The 15,044-nt window shown below is 38.6% G+C and overlaps 1 protein-coding gene and 1 long non-coding RNA gene across 2 annotated transcripts; one reads left to right on the plus strand and one right to left on the minus strand.

Moving 5' to 3' along the window:
* Positions 1-313: 313 nt before the first annotated feature.
* Positions 314-12,958, minus strand: LOC117941718 (phosphatidylinositol transfer protein beta isoform-like). The gene is made up of 12 exons (XM_034866752.1): positions 12,745-12,958; positions 10,206-10,236; positions 6,782-6,927; positions 5,565-5,656; positions 5,258-5,265; positions 4,989-5,060; positions 3,050-3,133; positions 2,532-2,609; positions 2,305-2,415; positions 1,975-2,097; positions 1,368-1,433; positions 314-1,278 (listed from the first exon to the last, which is right to left on the minus strand). The coding sequence occupies exons 1-11, from the start codon at positions 12,759-12,761 to the stop codon at positions 1,380-1,382; spliced, it is 816 nt and encodes a 271-aa protein (XP_034722643.1). The 5' UTR covers positions 12,762-12,958; the 3' UTR covers positions 314-1,278; positions 1,368-1,379.
* Positions 12,959-14,030: 1,072 nt separating this feature from the next.
* On the plus strand, positions 14,031-15,003 carry LOC117941729. Its single transcript, XR_004655962.1, has 3 exons — positions 14,031-14,600; positions 14,656-14,662; positions 14,992-15,003. It is a non-coding gene; the product is annotated as an uncharacterized LOC117941729 (long non-coding RNA).
* Positions 15,004-15,044: the final 41 nt, after the last annotated feature.

Consider the following 15,044-nt stretch of genomic DNA (forward strand, 5'->3'; position numbering starts at 1 on the left):
GAAGGATTCAAGCTTGTTGAAACAAGAGCATATAGAACTTTAAAAGCATACTTGTGAAATTGAGAACAACACACCTGCTAAAGAGACCATTTTTTTCGAAAATACAAAAACATAATAGAAGACACGGAGACTGACAATATGTGAGTATTTTGGACGCGGGTCATTTCTTCTGATTCAAGGGACAATTGTGGCAACAGCTCACAATTAATGTGGTCTTATCCAGTACTGTAGTAAAAGTACATGTGGATGAGCTATTGCTCACTAAATATATTTTTCCACCGCAGAGGTACCATAGAGATATAAAAAAGCAAGGAACAATTCAATTGTCTTTAATTTACTACACAATCATGTAAATCACAACGTTAAAATCCAGGTTATTTCATTCAACACAGGACAAGACTTACAATGAATAGGCCAAACTTTTTTACTCAAGACAGAAATGCATAACCTCTCAATTATTTTGAAATATGCACAGAGTTCAGGTTTCTATATATTATCATCATCAAAGCTGATTACGAAACAGCAGCAGGCGTCTTTATATGGAGCCTAACCGATCACCTGAAAAACAGCACCAGACTACTCAAAGTGTATTAAATTCCTCAGATGGAGTCTTTTCAAAGTAAATACCTCATATGTAATAGTTTTTACAGAAATTATAAGCCGATTGTTTTTGCAATACTCCAGCCTCCATGCTATGATAAATCAAATTACTTGAGATGCAGGTGGACGGAGGAACTTACAATTTGCCAAAACCGAGCAAAGTGCACATTTTAAGATTGGTTCCTAGTGCCTGGAGCTCCTGCAGATGTAGACAGGATACACCATTTTAAACAATAAATAAAAACAACCAATAAATCACGGAGGAACGGAAAATACAAAATCAAGAAAAAGAACAAAACCCAAATAACTGCAATTTAAAAAAAAAAGGATAACAGTAATCAGAAATGTTTCCTTAGAGATAACCCACACCTTTCCCCTAATGTTTTAAAATGACAACCCAATAGACATAAGCAAGAACACGCCATCCTCAAAATGGATTCCCCAACTTGCAAACGTGTCTCCTAAAAAAAACTAAAAGCTTCTATAGTTGTATTCAACTGGAGTAGGTAAATACACACAATTGCTTTACAGTAACAAGCTCTTATTAAGAGCAAATTTTATTAGAATGTAAGTATGGTATTCTTGATTATGCCTATCAAGCTGTTCTAGGTCTAGTGTCCGAGGAGAAGAGTCTGAGCTTGCTCAATGAAGTCAAATGCTCCTGTATCAGAGAGTGATCTGAAAAGAAAAACAGAACAAGTTAAAATGATCATTCCAAAAATGTACTTAATGTTAAATCTTTCCCAAACCAGTAGGTTAATACTCACTGGGTTAGCAAGTCAGTTGTCATTGTCAACAGCTCCCATGCCTTTAACTTCCCCAGCCGCCCTCAACTATGACACAGAGAGACAAGTGTTACTGAAAAGTGAGCAAAAATACTGCATTTCTTTTATTCAGCACAGTCATTGCTGTTGTGGGCAAAGAAATGGGGAGAAATATTGTGAAGCCTACAGCAAGATATCGCTGCCACTGACAAAGAAATACTTGCTTAGTTTCTCGTTAGAATAGGAAAATTCTTGTTTAAATAAAAAAAAAAAAAATTATCAATTTTATGACAATTACTACATACCACATTATTCAATTTTAACAAGAAACATGTATTTTTTATGTCATGTTTTCTTGTTATATCCCAAAACGTTTTTGTTATTGCATAAAATCAACACGTTGCGTTAAGGCAAAACCTGTCATTTTAATGACAAAGGTCTCCAACAATTATATATTCACCTTCACACTATTAGGCAATATTTGGAGTCAAAACCAATCATCATAACTCACTAACGTCCACAAAAGTAACGCAACAAACAGGTTACGCTAGAGTAATCACTGCTCCAGTCCGTAACGTGGTGCACTGTTGTGTATACTATGCTCATTTACCTTATCTAGCTCTTCCTTTGTATCATCCTCCATCCGTCGTATGTCATCCATCGACAGATCAATCCATCTGTCGATCCAGCAGAACAGCTCTCTGTGGAAGTGGGTGAAGACACGCTTCTCCACCTGGGCAGATAGGGCAGGTGTGTGAGAAAGACATTGGAAAGGCCAAAGAGAAACCATAAAGGCAATAGTGGCTGGGAAAATATTAAAGTCTTCAATAAAGTTTTCCTCTCTGCAGAAATTCATATATTAGCCACCAGGAGGCAACAAATATCACATATTTTCTTCTTGGAATCAACATAAAGAAAAAGGACAAATTGTACAGTATACCTTTTGAATGATATTTTCCACAGTGCCCTGTAGTCCGAACCACTTGAATTCAACGGTGACTAGCTTATAGGCACACATGTGTGGACAGCTGGGGTTGTTGGCGAGTTCTTTCTGCAAACACATGAATGAGCAGATAACATCAAAACAAAGTCTCCAGGCCTTTAAACAATTTATTTCATTTCTTTAATGAAGTGAGCCACAGTGAAGAGCGATAGTAGTTGTAATACCTTCCACTCAGGTCCCAGAGGCCCTCTGCCGGTCTTCACCGACTTAAAGATGGCCGGATCATGATCTGGGTTGTAGTCCTGAAGAGTGAACGCAACAAGTACTGTACAATAATATACAGAGTAGCCATGACCAATGTGAAGCGACCCAATAGGCAGCAGGTTTTTTATACTGAATGTTGAGTAGCTACATGTGCTACGTTAACATACAGTAGAGTCGGGGGGGGCGGATATAAACAGTCACAGGTCAAACAACAGTATATGCGTAGTTTTTGATCAGTTACACTGCGAGAAAAATCTGTGTTTCTAGACTAGAAAACCCCATGTGCCATGGAACAAAACAACTATGCAACACTACTAAACAATTTAACATTATACATAGTAGTTAATTGGTGCCCACATATTACAGAACATATTTCTGTATCTGCTGCTCTTAAATTTAATTTAAATCATTTTAATACTTTTAACTAAAACCGTGTGTGGCTTAAGCAGCCACTTTTAAGACGAAATGTTGCCCTTACCTTTGAACTGATGGAACTTCTATCAGCAATGTCAATGTCAACTATCGACGTTTTTTCCCATTTGCTTTTCTCCAGTCCATGTACCTGCAGCGCAGCAAAATCAAACCATCAAGTTAGGTCAGTTGCTTGGCAACGGGAAGGATATGAGTAAAGTTCAACAAAAAAACATGGTTTCACTTGTGCAGGATGTCCATACAAGGGAGTGTTGAGTTAATGTAACCCAGTCTTTGTTAAAAAAAATAAATAATCTAAGATCAAGAATCCCAGCAAACAAGGAGATTTCATCACCTTAACTTCAGCTAAAATGTCCAATGTGTTACAGCAAAGATTCGGACGCAAGAATTGGTTATGCAGTCCCCATTTTCTTCCAGTGTGTTTGCATTAGCAAGGCCAAAGGCAGATGATCTCCCGTTTACCAACTCCAACTACCTTTTTGAACCGAAACATGATGCTACTTACATTAAGGTTCATTTTCATTTGTTCTAGAAGTTATGTCACCACAACAGTAAAACTGTTTCAATACCATCCCTTAAAAAACAAAATACTAATTTCTCATGTGTAAGTTCAACTCTTCAGTTATATGCAACTATACCTACAGTGGGCTTGCTTAAAGCTATAGTGCGTAACTTTTTTACATTAATGAACGTCCGTTACAATCAAGTCATTGCCAAATGAGTTGTATAAAGCTAATTAAGACTTTCAGCTCTAAACAACTCTCTATGTATTTCTCAGTATGGTTATGTTCAGAAGATCATGGGTGTCAGTTTGGTTTGAAATGGGGACAGCGACACATTCAGAAGTGCATTTCTAGATGTGCTGGGTACAATGACGCATTCCTGTTTTGTTCTCTTTCACGAAAGTCATGTTTTAAAAGATGCTGCCCTGTAGCTTACTAATGCAAATGAATTAAAACATGGTTTAATGTAGACCCTACCTAAACAATGATCACCAAATTTCTCTCTCATATTGCTCCTCATAACCACTGAAAACTGTCAACAAATCTAACCCAAAGTCCTATTATTATGGACGTTATCTGACATTAAGCGTTTCTGCTTCACATTTTCAGCAGGGCAGCAGAGCGGCTATGGGTTGACTCCCCATGGTTCTCATGGGCTTTATAAGTCATGACGTGAAAAAGCTTAACGTGATCTAATGTACCTAAACAATGACCAATAATTACCAAATTTCATTTTGACAGTTTTCAGTGGTTTTGAGGAGCAATATGAGAGGGACATTTTGTAATCATTGTTATAGGTAGCCTCTATTAAACCAAGTTAAGCTTTTTCCTCGCCATAAGCGCCAATGAAGAAGAAAACGTTATGTGAAATAACTTTTATGAATCGTTTTTTGCAGGGTCTTAAGAGTTCATGAAGGTATGGTGAAAATTGTTTAGGTAGCCTACATTAAACCACGTTAAGAATTTTAGAATGTATGCATGCATGTAGCCAGTGCAGCAGCAGAGCGGCTGTGCTTGTGCCTGCCCTGTGGCAAAGGTTTTGTTGGCATCTGTTGCTCAAGAATTATATGTGTTATGAACTTTATTTTGTTCAAAAAAAATAAGCTTGAGGTTTAAAAAAAAAAAAAAAAGGGTACAAAATGACACATGATATCTGATACACGTACCCACCATCCCTACCGAAATCGACATCTATGCAGAAGATTGTGTTGTCAGGTGACTTTCACGGACAGAAACTCGAGTGAAGATAATGACCTCTTCTGAAGAGTTCATCAGGTTATTTTAAACCTCTGTGTCCTCCTCGGCTACTAACAACTGCGTGGAGGACACTGTGCATGATTACAGGAGGCTCGTATCATGTGGACGAGCCAACTGTTTTGTTGTCATTATTTAGAATTCCTCATTAGGGACGACAGAAACTACGCACCATCGCTTAACCTTTACGGAAGTTAAAATATGACCACAGCCAGTCACATGACTCACATTGTCCTGATCCCCCATATCAGGCTTGTGCCACGTCTCGATCATAATAGAGAAGTCCTTCATGTATTCATTCTGTAAGCATGGGAGAGATAGATGATAGGGTCAGTGAACCTCAGTCAAATCATATTGTAAGTGGAAGGAAAATGTGGAATATTCAATAACGTTGTTGAAAACAGAAGTAATTTTTTACAATATTTCACTGTACAAGATTTTAATTCTACTTCCTATTTTACAGTCATTATGTTAGTTTTACTCAAAAACATACTTACAGTAAGAACTGCATCAGTAGAAAAGGTAGATGGTGATGAAAAGAGAACAGATCAGAAAAAGAAGAGAGAGTTTTAGATAATACACAGATTCCAAGCAACAACCTTTAATTTGTGAAACTCCACAACACACACACTGTAAAACTGCAACGTAAACAAACAGCTGGGGTTGCTCTTTATGTACAATGGGATGACAAGGCACTGACTGAGATTGGGTTGCTATCCCGTATACTGTGGGGGGGGGGGGGGGGGGGTCACCTAACATGTGTTTATGAGGTGAAACTCACCGGTTTTATGAGGTGAAACTCACCGGTTTTACAGTAAGGATATGCATTCCAGGCCTCCTCGTGAACCTTGAGCGAACCTTTTGGAGCGAGCTTACTGATAATAGTTGGCACTTTACTGCAGAGACACAGACATGCATTAATGTAGTCACACAAGTATGCAAGTATGTCACAAAACACCAATTCTTGTGAGGGAAAAGGGAGAAATTTGTATTTTTTTTTTTTTCTTAGAGTGTCCCTGATGTTTGAAAATGGACAGAATCCAGATAATAAGTAAAAGTACAGTGTGCCCCTGTACAACATGACAGTCTGGTCAAATGGTATTTCAAAATGTTTCAACAAAATCACTTTGTTTCAGTGAAATCACTGGATTAGCTTGCAGTGTGTAATCTGTGCAACTCTTTCGCCGTTGACTAATAGCAGGCCAACTTGACAGTGTAGTGTTGACGAACTGACCAAAGACTCTGTCAATTAACCTGACTTGTGTCTCTAAACCAGGAGAATCGAGTGCCATACGTCAAAGAACCGACTCCCTCCTGTTTTTTTTTTTTTTTACCTTATTAGCGCCTCCACTGTAGTGGTGGTAGAATCAATCAGGAAATGGGCTACCTTGAGCCGAGCAGAAACGAAAGAGTTGTTGAAGAGTTGTAGATTGGAGACAGCGCTCCAGATTAGTGAACGAGGCCGAATGTAACCGTGCAACCACTCAACTCTAATGTAATCAAGCGGTATCTTGGTTCTCGGCGAGTTAGAGTTATTAACCAAACCTTGTTTCTAGTGTATCTTAGATGATTTTGTTCATGGCAATTATTAACATTATCAGTGGGGAAGTAGATCATGTACAAATACACTTCATGTTATCTTGGGAGTTATGTTAAGTTAAAGGTTTGTTACATGGTAGGTAGGCTGTCACGAGGAGACCGAGCACCAGGCAACTGTACGAGACCGTAACTAATGCTAATGCACGAGTCTGTAATCAAATGGATGTCAAGTTTCTCTGCAAGTTTGAGTTATTAACCGATCCCAGAAGCCTTTACGTCTTGTGCATCTCCCACCCCCACCCCCGCACGCAAACAGGCGACCGAATCTATTACCGCGGTAGGCCAATCCACTACCGTCCAGTTGAACTGACTCGCGTAATAGAGTCGGTTGTCCCATCACTTTGACAGTGCAGACCTTAGAAAGACAAGCAATAACAAAGCCATAGCAGTACAAATCTGTGTAATGGTTCCGAGCTACCTACCTCTGTAAGTAGTAGATCTTGTGGGTGTACTGTCCCTTCTCTCCATCCTTCTCATAGGGCTCGTTGGCCAACACCTCCACACCTTCTCCCCCACCTGTTTCACTCTTACTGGCTTCTGCTACTGTATACAGCTGACCCACTTGGTACTAGAGGAAAAAAAGAGGACAGCATGGTTATTGTTGTAGACACGTTTATACTGTACCTTAATGACTTTAATAAATCTTCTCATCCCGAATAATGTGTTGGTGCCCCGTTCAAAGCCAAAACTGTGAACCAATTTATGTTGTGGACTAAAAGAAGTTTCAAAGGAAAAGCTGATCAATTCTGAAATTTTGGAAGGAATTACCTTTTTAACCACTCATCGATACCTTTAAAATAATGCTGGATCAAATTAAATGTGTAATATAAATTGGGTTGGTCCAAGTGAGGAAGCCACAGAGAATAATCACCAAATCTGCAGTGTCCTTTAGCACCAAGGAGAATTTTTAGCATCCTTCGGCTCATTTTTATGGTTTTATGGCACACAACCTTAGCTTTCATCAACCTTGTTTTCAGCAAATTAGTTTGGATACACTCACTGCATAAAGGACACATTTAGCGACTAGCGGGTTTCGTTTTTTCCCATATGACCCATGGTTCAGGTCCGTTTTTGTCACAATATTTTAATGCTGTCTTTACAGCTTGTTCTGCTGCCCCCGAGTGGCCAAAACAATGCATTAATGCAGTTTTAAGTTAGCCTATAAGTCAAAATTCTTCTGTCAGCAGCAAAAAAGGTCAACTGGTTGTAATGAAATTTAGCAGACTACTGGATAGAAAGCAGTATTGTTTTTAATTGTATTTAAAGATGGTTGAAAGTTGTTTTATTTACTTAATCACAGTGAACTTTCCTTGAGAACATTATATCTATTTGATAAACTAAGTTGAAGGGAACAAAAAAGCTTTTCGCCTGCTTCTACATAAGCTGAAGTTAGCAAATGGAGAGGCTAACTAGCACACTGGGAGGTCCATCTCTGAAAATTGGTATGTCAGATGAATTTTTCCTAAATTATTTCTCTGGAGGATATTACACCATAGTGATGATGTAACCCTGAAAAAAGAACAGATTTTTTGTAAAATATCTATAACTTTCAAAATAAAAAAAATACTACTACAATACCAACAGCATAGAAAGAAAAGCTCAAAGAGAGAGAAAATCTTTCTGTCATGACCTCAGATAACCATTCATTGAAATGACTGAGTGAACAATTTCCCTTGAGGTATCCCCGACACAAACAGAAAAACAGCATAGTAAGCCTTTTCTTAACCGTTTCCCCTCTCTTCCTCCAACAAAGATCTTCCTTTCCTGAGTTAGGCAAAACTGATGTGACACTGGAAAGAATGATTCACATCACTAGGGCTGCCCAAAAGATGTGCCATGGAACAGTGAATGTGTGTGGAATGGATGGCCAACAAGGCAGTAGTAGGTGGAAGTTACACACACAAAAAAATAAAGTGTGAAAGGTTGTTTTTTTTTTTATACATACTAACAGTAACACAAAGATGCTAGCCACTATGCATTTTGCTCCATTGATGCTTTGCTGGAGAAATAGGTGGCATCTTTGTCTCTTCTATTATTAAATCTTCAACAACAGTTGGTAAGACCAGTGGTGACACATCTGCTGCAATCTGTAGTTTAGTTGGACAAATCTTTTTGTAGTTGAATGGAGCCAAGCCCTCTTCCCCCCAGTGACACGGCGCTGCTTCAGGTTGGTAGCCTCCTTTGGTAGCTGTGGATGCTCAGCCTCGCCACTATGAGTAGGAACTTAGGAATGTGACTTGTCGTGTGTAACCAGTGTGTCGTGTCATTGTCAAGGAAAGTCGGGCGTAATGCAGGCCTTTGTGAGCAGCTCAGGGATGGGAACAGAAAAGGCGGCTGCACAATGACAAGCAGGCTAAACCTGACAGGAGGTGGTCATCCATATTGGACTGAACGTGTTGAGGCAAAGTGCATGTTTGTCGGAAGGTTTTATAGAATTAACTGACAAAAACAAGGTGTGGACTGTGAACAAACCTTTTTTTGCCTAATAATGAGAACAATCACTGGGTTAAAATGTTATGCTTGCTGGATTGTGAAAGATGTCGGCGCTTAGCAATGCAATTGAGATGCATTATGGTAAGTGTAGGATTGATGGATGATTTTGGACCTTTTCCCATACCATACCTGCTTTCATTGTTCTTTTTAAAACCCTTCTTGTGAGTCAATTCCTGGAGTACCCATTACATTTATTAATGGTTATGTCTTTAAAACTGTCAGAGAGTGGTTAAAGAAAATACATTACATGTTATGCAAGTTACACACATGACATGAAGATTAATTTCTCAGATTACAAAGCCCACTCCTATTTCATTCACATTTGATCAAGCTCGAGCGGTTTTAATTGTGACACCTAGTTACTCAACTAACACAGGAATCCAGCTAATGCTTCTCACTGAAAGGGATCAGAGAAAAAGCCGGTCATACACCATACAGTGATTACGGGCTTAGGCAAATACTGGTTTCTGCTTAGTGTTAAGTAATGGAAAAACAAAGAGTAAAGTGTTGTATGGAACATTTGGATTAAGATTTAGAATGAGCCAATAGAATGTATCTTATAAAATGTAGGGGGGTTCACATACAACTGCAGTGAGGAAACTTAAAAACTCAACACACCTCTAATGAAGGGGAAAGGTGAAGAGGCTGAACCAGCTCTCATGATAACATAGTAGCAGCCATTGGTATGTCCGATTAAATACAGCTAAATCAATGCTGGAGCTGATAGCTATGTGTTTCAACTGCAAGGACATCTGTAGGTGGTCTAAAGTGACAGACCTGAGAGTGGCTCCAACAACATCATGTCAGTTAAGTGTGGTAGCCACCAGTGTAGCATGTATAAAATCCTATTTGCTCTTTAATGCTTTTAATCATCTCTACAGGCAGTAAGTTCAGATGCATGGTCATAATTGAAATATGTCTATCAGCAGCCTGGAGAATTTTAAACAGCGTTCTAGCAAGAAAAACTTAAAGAGTAGTTAATGTCACTTGTACTGAAAATGGCAAAAAGCTCGACAAAGATGGACAACTCATAATTTAGAAGTGACAACAAGTCATTGTGAAATGTGGGCTTACTATAACAATATAACTATTACTTTTTTAAGTTGAAAAATACAAACCTGAACTGTTTGTCAACAAAAGCTGATGTAACTGTATTTATAATAGTTGATTTGCAAAGATATTCTAGGTTTTAATTGTTAACCGGCTATGTCAATAGGAAAACCCAACAACCAAAAGACAAGGGTACTGCAAATAGATATTAGCCATCTAGCAAAATCAAAACATCAACATTGCTTTAGTGTCACTTATTGCATACAGTCCCTGATAAAACAACAGCAAACAAATGATCCTCACCTCCTCCACTGAAATGGGCAGGACAATTCGGCTGAAAACGGCAGAAAAAGAACAAGAAGATAATTAGGGCACATACATCCCAATCAGCAATAAAACAAACAATACAACTATAACAATTAACAATAATAATTTCACTGCTGACCTACAAGAAGTGAATGAGGATATGTTATCATTGGTCAACATATCAGATTTTGTCTTTAGGTTTGACTTACAGACACCATCTCAAACAATGCGGGAATCAAAATGAACTTGCACTAAATTATTTTCAAAACTGCTTCCAGACATTGAATTTAAAAAGGACTAATTGAAAATTTTGGGAAATTCACTTTATTACACAGAGCTGGATGAGAACCCCTATCTGTATGTCATGTAGCCCTGAGCGAGCAGCCAATTCCAATTTTTCCCTTAAGGTAACCTGATGCGGCTAATGGTACATATATTCCATGCATGTTAACAATCTTCTCATCTACCACTCTTGGCAGGAAGTCCATAAGTGAATTTGGTATGTTTCAAACTATTTTAACCTTAAGTATCAATGGGAACTTCAGAAGTAATGCCATTGAGATGTGTTTCTTTCATTTTGATATGCTACCTGGCTTACTATGTCACTTTATTAAAGAGATATTTTAATAAATACCTTATTAAAGAGATAAAGCACTTCCATAAAGTTAGGTAACACACAAGAGACAGATTTAAAAAGAATGATCAAAATTGAAGCAGCAGGCCCTGCACTCTCTTTACTTTTAGTAACTAGTAAGGAACAAGCTTCATTATGCAATTCAATAATGTCTTTTTAGATCATCCCTGCCTCCTAAATACCTTTGAAAAGCTCACCCCAGAGATACAGAAGACAATGTACGTTAAAGCTCTTTTCACAGGATGGGTAGTGCTCCTAATAATGAGTAAACAAAACTTTATGTGCAAAATCGGAGGAGTGCTCCAATCAGAGCTGAGGGCAAACTTTTTCTTAATTTAAAGGGTGTGGGTTTGATTGAAACACACTGATTTTCTAAATAAATGGGACATGGAAAACACAATCATCCTCTGCAACTGCGGTAAAAACAAGAATCAGTGGTAAATCAGATGGCCTAGAGAGGTCACAGGCAATTTTAGATATGACAATTCAGCAAGGACTTTATGAAACTACTAATGTCTCTCAGCAACCAGCACCTGGAGATGCAGCAATAATAAACAGCAAATACTACAATATATGGGGCTCCTTCACCACAAGGCTCCAGCATTTTCCAACCCTGCATGATAACACCATGAGGCTTTATGGAGTGTGTTTGGACTGTTTGACTCATGTCATAATTAGCCCTGGAAAGTAGCAAGATAATATTTCTCTGGTAGGGTCCGGTTATTAGAGGAACCTACAGAAGAGGAAGAGGAAATTGTAAAAAAAAAAAACTGCAATCAAGACTGCCACTGATGGAACAAATAAACCTGGGACATTTTGGTGGAAAGCCTGCATGTGTGTGTGCTCTTTATTGTGTATCCTTCTCTAGTGTGCCTTGATACAATAGCCAATTAATCGCCACCTGTTGCCAGTCTAGCAGGGCCTGAATATTTCATTAGAACAGATCAGAGTGAAAGAGGAGCCTTTCAGGCACAAACGTGATGGCTGAAGAAAAAGATATGTGCCTGCCTAAACATCTACTAACAGAAACATTGCAAAGTTTGTAAGTTCGGACCCTTATATTGAACTAATGAGTGTCCATTGTCTTATTTTACATTGAGTGTATTTGTATCTTTCTAAGGATAATAATTAAATTGAACATGGCTAATGTACTTTGCACCATGGTCAGATGACAGCCAGCCACTGGTGTGCACATAACATGACATGTCATAAAACTTACAAGAATGTAAAATAAAAAGGGTTAAGAATTCGTACACTCCCTTCAACCAAGCCCTTTGGCAAATTTGTGATATTTGACCAGGCTCTGTGTAAAACTTCATAAGCCATATTTGCCAAACCATGCTATTTCGGCGGAAAGGTAACAGGCATACCTCAAAGAATAAAGTACGGTAAGTCAATGGGAATTAAACTCTAAAAGTTGTTTTGCGGCACCCATTTCCACAAAATGTCGATAAGTTAACGTTAGTTAACCTCGGTCTGTAGCAAACACTGTAAACCAAACCGAACAGCTAGATGAGTTAAGTTGCACCGCCGTTTTTAACATAGCTCAACGCCCAAATGACTGTCATCTTCCTAGCTAGTACTGCATCTAGCATACGTAGCCTCGGCTGCTTTTACTAACAACCAATAGCCTACACTTTAAAACGTCAGAATGTTAATGGAGTTCTGAAAGATCCACACTGAAGTTTGAAAGACTCGGCCAGGCTACAGTGCTGAAACAACCACAGGGAAGCAACCACGGATACAAAACACCGTAACTTAAGGAGATGTCAACACTTTAAACAAAAGGTAGCGTTATACTGTGGATCCATTCCTCCGTTATGATTAATCATTTAAGAAAAGTTGATGAGTTTTATCGACAATTTTTCTCTTCTGTCAGATAAAAAAAAAAACTATACTCACAACTCTTTAATCAGCATGTTGACTGTCCCTCTTTCCAAACCGCAGCATATGAGTATGGAAAGCAGTGAAAATCCTCTTGAAAAGCTCACAGAGGCAGTTAATTCACCGCTGGACTCGTTTTACTCCGGGGTTTCTTCCTGGAAGATGCCGTGTGCATGGGAAGGGGCGCGGCATCGAAAGAGGAAAGAGGAGGTGACACCCACCTATAGGCTCAGGTAACTTAATGTTACGTTCAAGTGCAACTGGGTATCCCCATAGACTGGATATTCTATGGGTATGCATTATCAAATCTTACCAATGTGAACTTTATATTGGGATTATGACAATGTGTATGCCAATACCCCTACAAGTTACTGTATAACTTCTTTTAATGAAGGCCATGGATTTGCTGTTGTAGCCTATACTAGTTATACAACTAGTATTGCTGCTTCTGCAACTAAACAACATTCATAATATTAACTCCTGTTGGTGTAACTACAGTAATAATAAAAGCTGGTAGTTCGACTTTAAGCAGCAGTAGCCTCAACATTGACCATGGAGGGGTGTAATGCTGAAAGAAATTTGCTGATTGGACTTTACCACAATTGTAACAGGCTGACATGACAACATAAGGATCTTTGTGTTGCAACTGATGGAGATTACAGGTTTCTCACACTTTTATTTACCAGTGGAAATAATGATCACATTTCAGTGAGCATCAGCTGGTGCAGGAGGATACTGTTCATCCCCTTATCTTCTCAAAGGGTGGAGTAGACAACTCTCTCTTTCTCTGTCCCTCTCTGTCTCTCTCTGTCTGTGTTGTGTGTGTGTGTAACCGGTACAGGGAGAAACCGTCAACTCCGGTTTAACCTGTTTATAAGACATCGCAGACAGATTAAAACACTACTGGGGAAACTCTGAGTGGTGGCTGTTGCCCAACAGGTTTGCCTATGAAATAATTTCATAGGCAAACCTAATAAATAAAATAGTATCAAGCCACCGCTTCTACTTTATTTGACCCCCACATACCATGACTATCAGCTTTACAGTGAGAGTCTGACCCCTGCTGCTCTGAAGAAGTATTGTCCTACCTCTACAAGATTACACAAGTGTGCACAGTGATCATTTGAAATAAGAGACACCTACATACAAATGATTGTGTTTATTTTGCTTCATATATTGATTGATATTTTTTTTTTCTTTCTTTCAGAAACATGACTTGAACATGTCAATGATAATGGCTATACTGTTGGTACAAGACAAAAGAAATCAAACATACAATATAAATCCATGAAAATACACATTCTTGTAAACATCAGAGAAAAAAAGCTTAATAAAAATACAAAGAAACTAAACTGGTGCATGGTAGCTAGAAACAATATAAAAGGTACATGCCAGGGGAGGGAAACAAGGTGTCTGTGTTTGCTGTTCACGGTTGTGTGTGATGATTTCCTATCATCACACACAACCATAAAAACCATTAAATAACACCCGCAAGGATTCATCTTGAGAGAATACATGATTATTCAAAACATCGATCACTAAACTACAGCAGAATTCTTATCCTAGGAGGTTGGGGTTAGACAGGGGAAGGTGATGACACTGAGGACAGGGTGAGTTGTTTAAGGTACGGCAGTGAAGAAAAGTGCTGAATGAATGAAAAATCATCCCCCACATTCATAGTGCTGGAGTAAAGTACTGCATCAGAGTATATCTGTACCTACCTACATCTCTAGTCTTAACAGCATGTCAAGTCACAGGAGTATTAGTTACAGGACACACCAGCACGCCACCAGATACACTCTGTGGAGTTAAATTATTTACAAGTGTTTCATAAGAATGGCAAATGTGAACAAGGTTCTGTGAAAACCAAAACTGTGCGTTCGTAGTTAAATATTTGTGCGGATCAATTTTACATTTCTATGCACAAAGTCACATTGTTGTATCTGTCAAGTACAAAACCGGCCCTTTGGAAACAACAACTGTTGAGTACAGGATCATTCTTTTCCACTTTTCAAAGGGAGAATAGTGCAAAAACAATTAGTGTCTCTGTGCAGGTTTGTGTCGACAACATACAAATAAAGATGTCTGGCTAATCTTAGAGAGCCTGAGCCCGCCATCACAATCCAGTGGTGGAAAGGGGATGGATGGCTTGAGATCTGTTCTTGTTCCACACGTTTTGCACTTTGGAGATACAATTTAATGGTGGACATTTCGTTTTGACATGCATAAAAATGTACAAATGGGACTTTAGTTTTTTTATAAAAGAATTTCACATTTGTCATCTAAGTAAACACGTTTAAATAACCACTAGCAATTTT

Source organism: Etheostoma cragini, chromosome 3 (assembly GCF_013103735.1).
Source record: "Etheostoma cragini isolate CJK2018 chromosome 3, CSU_Ecrag_1.0, whole genome shotgun sequence".
In the NCBI taxonomy this organism is placed as follows: Eukaryota; Metazoa; Chordata; class Actinopteri; order Perciformes; family Percidae; genus Etheostoma; species Etheostoma cragini.

Bases quoted from the DNA above. Each gene is read 5' to 3' on its own strand.
- LOC117941718 (XM_034866752.1), bottom strand. The intron at 5,657-6,781 runs GTAGGTAGCTCG...GTGTCTCTGCAG, and splicing joins AAGATCTACTACTTACAGAG to TAAAGTGCCAACTATTATCA. The intron at 1,434-1,974 runs GTAAATGAGCAT...TCTGTGTCATAG, and splicing joins CAAAGGAAGAGCTAGATAAG to TTGAGGGCGGCTGGGGAAGT.